This window comes from Palaemon carinicauda, chromosome 2 (assembly GCF_036898095.1).
Source record: "Palaemon carinicauda isolate YSFRI2023 chromosome 2, ASM3689809v2, whole genome shotgun sequence".
Classification (NCBI taxonomy): Eukaryota; Metazoa; Arthropoda; class Malacostraca; order Decapoda; family Palaemonidae; genus Palaemon; species Palaemon carinicauda.
The window spans coordinates 66,774,683-66,789,554 of NC_090726.1; the positions used below are offsets into that span (position 1 = coordinate 66,774,683).

The 14,872-nt window shown below is 38.9% G+C and overlaps 1 protein-coding gene across 2 annotated transcripts in view; it reads right to left on the bottom strand.

The window, feature by feature from the left end:
- Window positions 1-14,872, bottom strand: part of LOC137625696 (fas-binding factor 1-like) — a 247,161-nt gene that overhangs the window by 143,292 nt on the left and 88,997 nt on the right. For both annotated transcript variants that reach the window (XM_068356609.1, XM_068356604.1), the window contains exon 5: window positions 4,282-6,737. In XM_068356609.1, the coding sequence (XP_068212710.1) occupies window positions 4,282-6,737 (2,456 nt within the window). The remainder of the gene's footprint in view (window positions 1-4,281; window positions 6,738-14,872) is intronic.

Here is a 14,872-nt window from a genome sequence, read left to right on the forward strand (position 1 = left end):
CAAGTGTTTAATTGTGATGAAACCGGGCTGTTTTGGAAGAAGATGCCCAGTCGAACCTACATCACCGCCGAAGAGAAGAAATTGCCTGGGCATAAGCCAATGAAGGATCGGTTGACTCTTACCCTATGTGCCAACGCTAGCGGGGACTTTAAAGTCAAGCCCTTACTGGTTTACCATTCTGAGAACCCTAGGGCCTTTAAGGCACACAACGTGGATAAGGACCAGCTTCATGTTTTCTGGTGATCCAACTCGAAGGCCTGGGTCACTAGGCAGTTCTTTGTGCAATGGGTTAACCAAGTTTTTGGCCCTTCTGTAAAGAAATATCTTCATGAGCATAAATTGCCTTTAAAGTGCCTGCTATGCCTTGACAATGCACCCGCTCACCCCCCCCCAGACTTGAAGATGATATCTTCGATGAATTTAAGTTCATAAAGGTGCTGTATCTTCCACCGAATACCACCTCTATCCTCCAGCCCATGGACCAGCAAGTCATATCGAATTTCAAGAAGCTCTACACCAAAAACCTATTCAAGCAGTGCTTTAATGTCACGCAAAGCACAAACTTAACTTTGCGTAAATTTCGGAAAAGCCACTTCAACATCGTGCACTGCTTGAAGATCATAGATCAGGCTTGGGTGGGATTAACTCGATGGACCCTCAATTCTGCCTGGAAGAAGCTGTGGCCAGATGCAGTTTCTCCCCGAAATTTCGAAGGTTTTGACCCCGAACCTGATCCCGTGGTGGGTGCAGCGGAAGACGTAGAGGAAATCGTCTCCCTTGGCAAGTCCATGGGTCTGGAGGTCGACGCAGATGACATCACGGAACTCGTCGCCGAACATCACGACGAACTTACCACAGAGGAGCTCAAGGAACTCCATGCTATGTCTGAGCACATGAGTGATGACGAGGAAGGGATCGAGGAGGTAGAACATGTGTTAGGTTCGGCGCAAATAAAAGAGGTGTTAGGAAAATATCAAGACGTGGTCGAATTCATCGACAAATACCACCCCAAAAAATTGCAGGTTTGTCGTGTAGTTGCGCAATTCGATGATGTTTGCCTAACTCACTTTCGAAACATTCTGAAAAGCCGTACCAAGCAACTATCTATCGATAGTTTCTTTAAAAAAACTACGAAGCGAACTCGTGATGAAGAGGATGGAAGTGGTTCAAAGAAAACAGCAAAGAGTGAAGCGAAAGAAATTCAATCAACTTTAAGTGGAGAGAGTGAAAGTGATTAAAATTAATCATCAAAAAGAAAAAAAGAAAATGTAAAAAAAATAAATATAAAAATAAAAAAAAATATATAAGCTAAGTTATGTTAAAGTTCACTTAGTGTAAGTTAGAATAAGTTACGGTAGTGTACGTTTATCGTAGTTAACCTCTCTACCTCCTCGCCGCCCGTCCGTCTCCTCTCTGCGTAGCAAGACCAACAACACCTGCGCTGGAGTTTCTAAGGTAAAGTGACGTTAAAAATCCGTTTCTTATTTATCATTTTTTGATAATTATTCTTTTTTACATGTCTATTATCTAATTTAGTGTGCATTATTCTCATGGGTAATTATGTGTAGTAATTTATTAAGAGTTATCATAGTTTTTTGGGCTCAACCACGGATTAATCCTATTTCAATGTACAGTGAACCCTCGTTTATCGCGGTAGATAGGTTCCAGTCGCGGCCGCGATAGGTGAAAATCCGCGAAGTAGTGACACCATATTTACCCATTTATTCAACATGTATATTCAGACTTTTAAAACCTTCCCTTGTACGTAGTACTGTTAACAAACTACCCTTTAATGTACAGAACACTTAATGCATGTACCACAGTACCCTAAACTAAAACAGGCACAAATATTAAAGGTGATTTTATATCATGCATTTCCTAAACATGCTAAAAAGCACGATAAAAAATGGCAACCAATGTTTTGTTTACATTTATCTCTGATCATAATGTAGAAACAAACTGGAGGTAGAGCTTTGCTTATTACCCAGGCATATTTCCCATACTTTTCCCTTAGAACTACATCACATCTTCCTACTTTAGATATATAGATATATATATATATATATATATATATATATATATATATATATATATGTGTGTGTGTGTGTGTGTGTGTGTATATATATATATATATATTTATATGTATACACATATACATACCTACATATATACATAAATACATGCATACATACATATATATATATATATATATATATATATATATATATATATATATATATATATATATATTACTGTATATATATGGGTTATGGAAAAAATCCGCGAAGTGGTGAATCCGCGATGGTCGAACCGCGAAGTAGCGAGGGTTCACTGTATTCTTATGGGAAAATCGTTTCGACATCCGAACATTTTCTACATCCGAAGTCGGTTGTGGAACGGATTAAATTCGTATGTAGAGATACCACTGTATATATATATATATATATATATATATATATATATATATATATATATATATATATATATATATATATATATATATATATATATATATATACAGTATATATATATATATATATATATATATATATATATATATATATATATATATATACATATGTATATATATGTACACATATATATATATATATATATATATATATATATATATATAAATATATATATATATATATATATATATATATATATATATATATATATAAAATATATATATATATATATATATATATATTGGTAAATGTAACAATCAAGTTTACTTTATACTAACGCGATATAATTTCTATAACGTAATTTGTTGTTTAACCTTACAAAATCTTTCTATTTTATACTATCTTAGAGCAAACCACATTCATAAATACCGTAAAGAGCTGCAATGTACTGTAAACATGCAAAATTGTAAACATCTCCATTTACAAGTAAGGATGTACATTTATTCGTAAAATTATATTACTTTTTATCGGTACAAAATTAAAAGCTAAAATTTATTTGGTTGTAAACTTTAATAGAATCTTATTAACCTCTCTCTCTCTCTCTCTCTCTCTCTCTCTCTCTCTCTCTCTCTCTCTCTCTCTCTCTCTCTTAGGCGGGAAATTACACTCATGTAACATTGGATATTTCGTGTTAACAGAATGTATTTCAATAAATATGAACTTGTGTAACTTCGAAAAAGGGTTAACTGAACTTGTGTTAATGGGGAGGTAACTGTATATACAGTACAGTATATACATTTATTATTATTATTATTATTATTATTATTATTATTATTATTATTATTATTATTATTATTATTATTGTCATTATCATTATTATTACTAGCTGAGCTATAACCTTAGTTGGAAAAGTAGGATGCCATAAGCTCAAGGGCTCCAACAAGGAAAAATAGACCCAGTGAGGAAAGGAAATAAAGGAATAAGCACTACAAGAGAAGTAATGAACGATTAAAATAAAATATTTTAAGAACAGTAACATCATCAACATAAATCTTTCATATATAAACTATAAAAACTTAAAAAAACAAGAGGAACAGAAATAAGATAGAATAGTGTGCCTGAGTGTACCCTCAAGCTAGAAAACTCTACCCCAAGATAGTGGAAGACACTTGTACAGAGGATATGGCACTATCCAATGAAGAATGAAACACTCAATGCCTACTGGAAGAAATTGTGACCAGAAGCAGTCAATAACTAAAAAGGATTCTCTCCTAAAAAAATCCACCATTCTACGATAGATAAGACAATTTGAGAATGAGAGTACCAGTTTCATTTCAACTGTCATTGAGACAACAGTTACATATCTTTCATTCAAAACCAGTTGGAATTAATAAAATGGTAGAAATGAAAGAATTTGAATATTCTTATTTTATAAGTTTGACCAGTTTTCTTTAAAAAAAAGTTTGATATTCTGTAAAGATATAATGAAGTTAGAATTTATATAAAGTGTCTGAAAAAAAGAATTTTTGTAGATACCATAAAATTATAACATGAGACACTTAACTTACCCCCTTTTTATTTGTGTATAAGATTTAAAAAGAAAAATTTCCCTTTTTAAGACTAGAAGTCTCAGGGTAGGGGAGGGATGGTGGAGCAAGTTTAATTTGGCTAGGGGAGTATGGACAGCACTGTCATCTGTTTCTCAAAGTTTTTTCTTTTGCCAAGTTATTTATTTTATTTTGCCATGTACTGTAAAAGTGAGTTGGTTTATAATGGTACCTATTTGATTGGCTGTATTTAAGTAAAGCCAAAGATGATAAATCTAGGGATGAGACTTTATACTGAACTGCAATATCTTTTCTCTACTTACATACTTTGAAGTTTTATTAAATGGTGGAAATTGGTTGACTTTCTCATGTGTCATGAGATACGTTCGCTGAGATGCTAATTCTTGTTTTTCTTGGGCAATTGACTGCAGCATCATCTTATGCTCAGACATAAGGCTTTCTCTAGCAGCGGCAAGATTTTGGCGTTCCGTTTGCAAACTAAACTGGAAATGCTTTCGTTCTTCAGTTAAGGCCTTACGTTCCATCTCTGTCTTCATTTGTTCTTGACTGAGCCTCCACCTATCCTGTTCAACTTCTGAACCTTGCTGCATCAGTGTGCTTTCCAAACGAACTATCAAAGCATTAAGCCTTCCACGCTCACTTTCAGCTTCAGCTCGAGAGGCTTCAAGATGAGCCTCAGACTCCTTAAGTTGCTTCTCTCTAAGCTTAAGAGCCCTCTGTGTGATGTCTAGTGCTGATTCATGTCGAGTGTTGATGGTAGAAGTTAAATCTGTTAAATTTGCAGTGTTGCTTTCAAGTTGTAACATTACAGCTTCTACCTCTTTCACATGACCTGAGGCTGATATGGCAGCATTCAATTCCAAGTCTTTAAGGTACCTCATTCTCTCAAGAGCTGTATTATGTTCTTCCTTCATTTTTTCAGCCATTTCTGAATAAAGTTGCTTAGTTCGATCAACTACATGTGACCATTCTTTTTTTATATTTGCAACTTGTGTTTCATGTGAACTAACCAAGGCTTCCTTCTCAGCTTGTACTACAGCTATCTTAGCCTGAAAATCAGATGATATGTTTTTAAGCTCTTCTCTCAGTCGCTGTTCAGTACGTTCCCACACATCTTTTTCCATCTGATGTCTTTTTATATAACTCTCTTCAAGAATAGCTATTTCATCTGAATGCTGTTTACGAATTAAATCTAGTTCTGCTGCCAATCCGGCTGCATTTACTTCTGCACTTCTCAACTGGACTTGTATTTCTTTTAATGATTCATCTGATTTGGATTCTTGAACTGATGGAGTCAGATTGAAGCCACCTATAGCAGATGTCATAGCTCCCTGGTATCTTTTCAATGCAGATTCCTGTAATTTTGCATAATCTTCTTGTTGCTGTCTGAGTTGTTGTGCCATATGAGCTTCAAGCTCTTCTTGCTGAGCCTTCATCTGGGATAGTGCTTTCAATTTAGCTTCCTGCTGCTGTAAAAGTTGTTCTTGATAAGCTTTCATCTGTATAGCTGCCTCACTAGTTTGAGTTTCAGTCAAATGTTTCTGGATCTCCAATTCTTTCTCATGAATTTCACTTGTCCTCTGCATCTGAGCATATGGGACTTCTGATGCAACTGGAGATCTGTCTGATGTTGTGATCTTCGATAGTTCAACATTGCGGTGATCACCATGTGCTAAATGTGCTTTAGGAGATTTATTACTTTGTGATGTACTTGACTGCTTCATACTGGGTGAATTTGCATTAGATGAACTCTGTGGTGGCTTAGTAGGGGATTTTTTACTACTAGACAACAGGTTTCCAAGCCAATCTTGAGATTTTTTAGGTGAACCTGACTTGCCTTCAGTAGTTTCATGGTCAACAGATGCTTCAACTAAAGATTCATCTATCTCCTTTTTGGTAGCCTTATCAGCACTTCCAGAACTCCCAAACAACCAATCATCTCCTCTTGGTTTAGAAGAGGATGGATTTTTAGCTGAGCTGCCTCTCTGAGGTGGATCTTTATTTTCTTTGCTTTTTCCTCTACGAGACTTGATATTTCCTAAAATATCATCATCATCAATTTCAAATGTCTTTTGCTGTGTTGCTGACCTTGCATTTCGTCTTCTTGGTTCAGGATTATCCAAAAAATCAAAAGGATCATCAGAAACCTTTTTCTTTGGAGTTCTTTTGTTAGGGCTTTCAGATTTATTGGAAGAAGGCAAGTAACCCCCTAAACCAAGGTTTTCTTTTGTTTCTTTGCCCATGCTTTTGTATTTTTCATCAAGAACAAAATCTGATGATCTTTCCTTTTTCCCTTTTGCAGTTTCTGTAGTGCTACTCTTACCTAAAAGACTATCCAAAAATCCACTTGATTTGGGAGAGTCAGATACGGCTTTGCTTTTAGGCTTAGTCTCTCCAATACCACCTAGTATATCATCATCATCGTCAAAAGTTACTTCATCTTTTGTCCTTTTAGCTGCGCTACCCTGTTTTAAAGCTGACGAAGCTGATGTTTTATTTTGTGGGCTTTCTTTAGTTATGGAATCATCTGGCACATCACCTCCACCAAATAGGTCAGACATCAACTTGCTTTTATCTTTTTTGGATCCCTCTGATATGGTTATATTCCCTTTTTTATCTGAATCTTTCTTGGGAGATTCATCATTAAAGAGATCAGCCATTAACTGACTCTTTGATTTTGTTTTTTTAACTGAATGTTCACTTTCTGATTTATTGATTGTTGGACTAGTAACTTTGGTTGGTGATGACTGAGCTCTGCCTGAAACAAAAAAGTATCAATAAAAACACAAAACTAAAATGAAAATTTGGGCAAAATACATAATATAATTCGAACTTACAGAAGCATAACAAAAACAGAATTTTAATGATAAAATTTCCCATTTCTATACTGATCTGATGTTCATATTGCTGCTTCTCCAGAAGCTTGGTTTAATTGACCTTTACACATAAAATTTCAATTAAAAAAAGTATTTCCCCTTTCTTTCCCTTCAATGAACATATGCCCTTAGTAAAGGAAGGAACACTCTAGTGGTAAGTGTTAACTGATGTGCCAGCCTCTTTGTTTCTTCAGTTTCGAAGTCAAAATTATCCATATCCTCTTGACACCACGACAGTGGGCATGTATATGAACATTAGATGAATATAGTACTAAATTTTATGATTAAAATCCTAATGTTCCTATTGGTGACTACCACACTAAACTGGAGGTGGAATGCCAGTGAAGGAAAGAGATAGGATAAATTTAATGAAAAGAAATGTACCATGGTCAAGAATTACTAACCTTGTCTAAATTATTTTTAACAATCTCAAAATACAGTCTGAAATATGGGACTCCACATTGTTTGATAAAGCTATTTAAAAACTGGATTGAAGCTTGTCCATAAATGGCATTTCTTGATCTAAATGATACTTTTCATAGATACAAAATCCTTATCAAATGAAAAATTCATATACAGTACTTGTAGATAAGGTACTGTACTTAGAAATCAATTCAAAATTAATTACACCATGGCTCTGTAGCCACCATGGGGTTTAGAGCCAAGAGCCTAGAAGCAAGATGAAAATATAATGACAAAGAATTATCAATTTATCATCCAATTAGATAGGGATATTAAATTTTGACACAAGAAGTGGGGGAAAAAACCATAAGAAAGGAGAGGGCTCTTAAGAGGATAAAATTCTCCCAGAAGACTCATAAACCTTTTCGCCCGAGTCATGGATGTAGAAGCTAAAAAAATCCAGGCGGTCAGAGAGGTCATCAGGAGAGTGGTAGTCTGGGAAGGGATCAAGGAAGACTCTTGAGGATCATGCGAATCCCTAAACATGGCAAAAGACCAGAGCAAAATCTTTCGTCTGGAGGCAATCCTCAAGGGAGGATGCCTGGACTAGCTAACCGTCCAGGAACCGAACCATATGAATCTCCACCTGGTGTAGAAAGTTTGATCACCGGAGCCATTACCCGAGAGAAAAAAAGAGATGTGGTGAGGCTGAAGCATAAAGCCTTGAAAAGAAGACCCCCCAAGGCTGTGACGAAAAGAAGGAAAGGCCTGCTTCCCGGGAAAAAGGGTGACTTGAAGATAGGCATCTTCCAAGTTGATGGAGATCATCCAGTTCCCCTGTCTGACCGACACTAGGACCAACTGAACTGTTTCCCTCCTGAGGGAAGACTTTACCACAAAGGAGTTCAAAACCAAGAAATCTATGATGGGGCACCGACAGCAACAGGACTTGAACCTGGGGGAGAGGGTCAACACCATGGGGAACAAGACTTCTGTTATCCACCCCCGCCCCGAGAGAGGGGAAGGAAACTCTGAGTAGAAAACCCTAGACAAAGTCCACTGACTCTCAAAGCAAGATCCACTTAAAGAATCAACAACACATTAGATAAGACCTTCTCATCGATAATGGGAATTTTTCAAAGAAAGTAAGGAGGCCATGGGATGAAATCTTGATAATCTGAGACTAAGGAAGGAAGAAAAATGATCAACCTTTGATACCTTAAAGAGACCCGTAAGGCCTTCAAACTAGCAGCAACAGAGTTCTGGTAAGCCGAGGCCCTAGAAATAGAATAGCCAAATCTCTCAGATAAAAGTGCAACATAAACAAATCCTAAGTTCCTAATAAATCTCAGAAGACTACCCAAAAGTCACATATTAAAAGACTGAGCATCTGAAAATAGAGGGCGGACTCCAATCCTGAAAGTCTTCTATGGAAATGGAAACTGAAGCCTTCTAAGAAGGCCAAGGTGCCTAAAAGGTGCTTAAACTCCGACACTTGATAAGACCCCTCTACGGAACTTGAGGAGGGAAGAGAAAATTTTCTTCCCTTCATCAATCAACTTCGCAACTTTAGGTAAAATGTCAAACCTAACCTAAACAGACCGCGGGCACAGGGAAAAGGTAACGGATCACGTGACTGCGATGTACCTTCCAAGAAGACCCCATCAGTGAAAAAGAAAGAGAAAAGATGGGGCTGAACTTTTGATTCAGCTTGTGTGAGATATCCAAACACTAAATCAAGAAGCTTATAGAATTCTATTTCATGAACATCATCAATGGAATCTGTGACTCCAAGCCCCTAGACCTAACCTTATAATTCCCTTCTTCATCCTGATCAGACCCATGAGAATGACCCTCACCAGCATTCCTCATTAAGCACTGATGACTAACTACATTAGGTCTAGAGCCTGACCCCAATGCCTCTACCATCATCTTAATGCTCTCTAGCACTTTTACGGGAATACACGGGGAATACGTGAGTAAATTATCATCACGCACATGCTCACACCTGTTCCCCCTTAGGCCTATGCCATGTTAGAGTTTCCAAGACAGGGAATATGTCATACCTTTACCCTGGCAAGGAGCTAAAAAAGAATCCATAAGATTATTTGGCATCATGTTAACAAAAATTTATAATTTCCCTGTCAAATATTAAAACTACCAATATATCTTTGTCCAAATTTTACTGTAATGACCCAAGTTTCTGTACCCATCTAGTCTCTAAATCGACCAACTCATCAGGTGTAACTACCAATTATGGAAGGGGGGGGGACGGTGTAAATCAGAATTGGAATCACAGGTGCTAAAGGCCAAAAAAACCAGAGCCCACAGCACACAAAACCAGAACATTCTCATTAACTGATGTCTTTTTCTCCTCTTTAAAAGTTAGTGCTTTCTGGCCCATCATGTTGTAAAGTCTTTTGATGTTTAACGTAAGCTGTCACCTCCCTCTCAGGCGGTGAAAGACACAAGTCATGACGAGAAAACAAATCACACACCTTACCCCTCCAATTTACGCAGTTCTCGTATGGATCATACTCCCTACCGCTCCAGCAAATATCACTAGAAGAACAGCTCCTGATAGGGTTCGAAAGGGAAGGGCCGAAGAATCTTGAGACTACATCAAAGAAGAAGAAAAGCTGTGTTGCAACAAAATCTAATGACAATCCAAACAAGGAAGCCACAAAATGCCAATAAAACAGGTACAGTAATTGGTTATAACAAGAACCAACACACACAGTTGAATGCAGGAACTAATGAGCAAAAAAGAGTAATTAGAAATTCAAAAGAGCAGTTGGCTGTTTACATACTGGGCACTCATATACAACTGACAAGAAAAGCAATTGAAGACTGTTCAGCCAACCGTGTTACCAACGGCGGGACAGAATAGGAGATAGCAGGATTTCTAATGTGGTTGAAAATTGGACAGGTTTTTGGGATTCAGGGCTAGATAAATTATCCTAAGGTAATGTTTATTAATACAAAATATTAAAACAGCCATTTGGCAGTGATGGAAGTACATCTCTACTCTTGTGCAGCTGAAAACAAAAGTGGCTACTCAGTGCGCTGGCTGGGGGGGGGGTCTTTCCTTTCACTCGTCAGTAACTACCGACACCTCGTTATCAATTTTAACAGTCGAGTTCCAACCAAGGTGAAAATATACTCCTATTAAAAGACGAAGGATTGTATTTTCATTAGAATACTGTAACTGTTTTTTGATTTTGAAATAGTTTGTTACAGATATTCTAGACCAGGTGAGTCTAGAATTTTATTATTTTGCACTATTTTAATTCATGAATGACTTATCACTTCCCTTCACTGGTGTCCCGCCTCCAACCCAGTGTGGGTGTTAGTGATGTGAACATTAGGGGATGTTCATATAAATAAAATGAATTTCAATAATAAAAATGACAAATTTGAAAGTAATTTGTATTTTCCTAATTATACAAACACTGAGCTCTTCACTATAGATATATATTTTGGCAAAAGTTGAAACAAGCCAAAAAACTTTTTGCGAAGTATAACCCCCTGCCGCTAGTTAGCGGGGTTAATGGGAGGGAGTAGATCAGCCACCCCGCAAACACACACACACACTGGTGGTATGATGTCAATTTTGATTGCAGGCAGGACTTACAGGGGGATAATAGATGGCAGGTCAAGTATGAGAAAAGAGCTCAATGTTTGTAAGGTTAGGAAAAATACAAATTACTTTTAAATCTGTCATTTGTTTCAACACCTAATACAAATCCTTTTGCTCTTTACTATGGAGACTTTTCCTTAAGTGGGGGGATGTCTTAGCCAACTGGCTGGTACAATGACCCTTGGTGTGACTGTGCTTTGCACCAGCTTAATAGAGGCACCTTGACACCTTGTTAACTCTCAAATATGTGCAAAATCTAACAGCCTGGGCAATCTGTGTGATTGTGTGAGAACTACACATTGTAACTTGACCAGGTAAGGATTCTTGGCGTGGTTTATTCCACCAACTCAACCTAGATATTGCCCAACTCCCCGTCGCAGGGAGGACGGGAACATAAATGTATTTCATATATCAGTTTACATAAGGGATATGGCTATTACCTGCAGATGGAGGAGGCCAGCTTGCAGAGTTCTGTAGGTGCTGTATCCCAAGAGAAGGGATGATGAAGAACGAAGAGGCCAGTCACTCTATCATTCATCCTAGACTAACTCCCGGGTAACATCTGCCCTCAACCGACTATTACTTGTCCTGCAAGGGAGCTGAGGTATCTTAAACCACATGTTGTGCAGCCACAACAGGACCAATGGAGAAGGTACCCAGGTTCCTGTGGGTTATGTCTGGCAGGTAGTGGGGTGTGAAGCTCATCTGATGCTTCCAAACACCACTTGAAGTATCTGTGCAACATAGTAGTTCTTTTTCAATGCTAAGGATGCACTGATGTCCCTAACATCCTGAGCTACGGGTCTACAACATTGACGAGGCAAGTCCGGATTCAAGGCCCGATTGATGACCTGTTGAATCCAGGAAGAGATTGTATTCCTGGTGACTCTCCTCTTGACCCTGCTTGTACTAACAAACAACTTGTTGAAGTGGGCGAGCCTCTATGGGTTGTTTAAGATAACTCCTCAGAGCCCTCACAGGGCACAGTAGCAATTGGTCTGGGTCATCAGTTAACAGTATGGAGACTCTCAATCTAGAAGGGCCCGAATCTAGGATCTGCTACAACCGGATTTTGAGTCGTAGCAACGAACTTGGGGATGAAGTTGAGTGTTACCTACCCGCATCTCCGTGAATGGGCGATGTCATAATTAAGACCGTACAACACACTGACTCTCTTCGCAGAGGCCAGTGCAAGAAAGAAGACCATATTAAGCGTCAAGTTGCAGTCTGATGATTGATGCAACAGCTTACTTGCTCCTTTCAGGGTTTGTAGTACGCAAACTATGTTCCAAATAGGTGTTCTAACTTCCAGCTGAGAGCTGGTATGCCCAAAACTGTATGAGGAGGGACAGTTCCGTTGAGGAGGGAATGCTTAGTCTAAAAGTCAGGCTCAAGGCTGAACACTACCCTTTCACATACAAGACTGAGCAGAGTTTTTCCTCCCAAAGGTATAACAAGAACTCTGCTATCACTTGGATAGTGTCGTCGAGAGGAGCAATACCCCTTCCACGATACCAGACGAAAGATTGCCCAGTTTGCCTGATAGATGGTGGAAGACGACTCACAGAGGTATCAAGACATTCTTTTCGCCACTGCCTGCAAAAAACCTCTTGATGAGAGGAGATACTGGATAACCTCTAGGCGTGAAGATGTAACGAAGCCACTGCCTTGTGGTAAATCTTTGTGTATGGTTGTTTGAGTAGATTGATTAATTGACTTGAAGTTCAGGCATCCTGACATCGAAGGCCATTAACGCAGTGTTTGAGTAGATCTGGAAGTGGAAGGAGCTCTCTTGGCACCTCTGTGAGCAGATGTACAAGGTCTGAATTCAGACCATTCTACATGTTGCCACATCGGAGCTATGAGGGTTATTGACAGATCTTGTGATGCCCTTACTTTGTTCAGATGCCTCTTTAGTAGGCAGAAGGGGGGAATGCATAAATGTCTAGGCTGTCTCACTGATGTTGGAAAGCATCTTGCCAAAATGCCTGGTGATCTGGTATTGGTGAGCAGTACACTGGAAGCTTCCAATTGAGACATAGCAAACTGGTCTATTGTCGGCAAATCCCACAAAGTCAAGACTTTGTTGGCTATCTGATGATTGAATGACCACTTGAAGCCTTCCCGGTCAGTTTGGCTGCCAGGATGTTTTTCTTACCTGGTATGAAACAGGCTGATAGGGCTACTAAGTTGTCTTCTGTTAATCTTAGAATCTCTACAGCTAGATGGCATAGTTGCTGTGAAAAGGTACCTCATTGCTTCTTTATGTCTGCCAGTACCGCGATGTTGTCACTCATCGGCACTACGAAGTGTCCTAAAAGGAGCTGTTGGAATTGTTTGAGAGCCTGAAAGGCTGCTATCATTTCCAGGGGGTTTATGTGGCAATGCTGCTCGGACTCGGACCATAGTCAGGAGGCCGTGTGTTGCAACAGATGAGCCCCCACCCTTCTTTTGATGCATCTGTGAAAAGCATCAAATCCAGGAGAGGAGAAGAAAGTCTACTCCCCTGAAGAGATTGTGTCTAGCACCCACCAACTCAGGTCTCTTTTGTTCCCATCTCATTAAAACCTGAAGGTTTAGGGGGTCGTTATACTGAGACCAATAGGTCTACAGCTGCCACCAGAGAGAACGGATGTGAAGATGACCGTTGGGCATCAGACACTCTAGGAGGTCAGGTTCCCCAATAGGCGAAGACACCGATGTGCTGGTAGTGAGTCTTACATCAGAATGGGGCATACTGCCTGCTTTAGCCTCTCTTCTGCTTTTGATTGGAAAGACTTTGCCAAGTTGGGTGTCTATTTGCATCCCAAGATATACCAGTTTCTGATATAGTTGCAGAGAGGACTTCTCGTGACTTACCACAATCCCCAGATCAAAGCAAAACTAAAGAAGCCTGTTTCGATGTAGGAGAAGGGCCTCCACCAAGTTTGCTAGAATCAACCAATTTTTCTAGTTAACATAATAGAAGAATGCCGTTCTTGTGAGCCCAGGTCAATACAAGGGAAAAGATCCTTGTGAACACCTGCGAGGTTGTGGACAGGCTGAAGCACAGCACCCACAACTGGTATATTCTTTCATTCAGGATAAAACTTAGGTACTATTTAGACAAAGGATGGATTGGGATCTGGAAGTATGCATCTTTCCGGTCAAGTGCTATCATGAAGTCCTTTGGTCTGACAGCCTGTCTGACTCTTTCTGCTATCTCCATTTTAAAAGGAATTTGTTGAACGAACTCGTTCAGGGCAGAGAGATCGATGACTGGTCTCCAGCCTTTTCTACAAGAAACAGTTGACTGTAGAAGCCTGGGGTGTCTAGGACTTCTTGGAGAGCATCCTTCTCTGGCATGGTCTGGACTTCCGCCTGAAGGGCCTGTTCCTTTGCAAATCCCTTCGCACAGGTACACGACATCACAGGATGACGAGTCAAAAGAGGGAGAGAGAGAGAGAGTGAATATGTCGTGGTAGCCTGTGCGGAGGACGGAAACCAACCAAGGTTCTGCTCCATGTATCATCCTCCCACCGGTGGATGGGAAGGGGGAATGGGTCAACTTGTACCTAAATCAATTATGGAACCATCAGCAAAAAAAAAAAAGAACGTACTAGACTAGTTTTAAGAGTTATCGAACAACTGAGTTACCGCTATAACGTTCAATGTAACAGATGGTGTGAGATTGGTGTGAGAATAATTTGAGTCATGATGGATTTTTAACAAAAAATTAATACACTTAACCCTCTACTATAGCGTTTCATTACTATCGCGCATACTTAAAAATCTGCCAAAATACCTTCATCATGCCCTAAATGACTGCTATAGTGATCAAGAAATTGTCACATTGAGTAGTGTTGTATTTACTCTATTCCAGTTTATATCTGTTACCTCTGGACTGATTTATGTTAAATGTGAATAGACTGTTGTAATCTGCATTTGTTATTCCTTTAAAAGTTTTGAACGCCTCTATTACCTGTCCCATTAGTC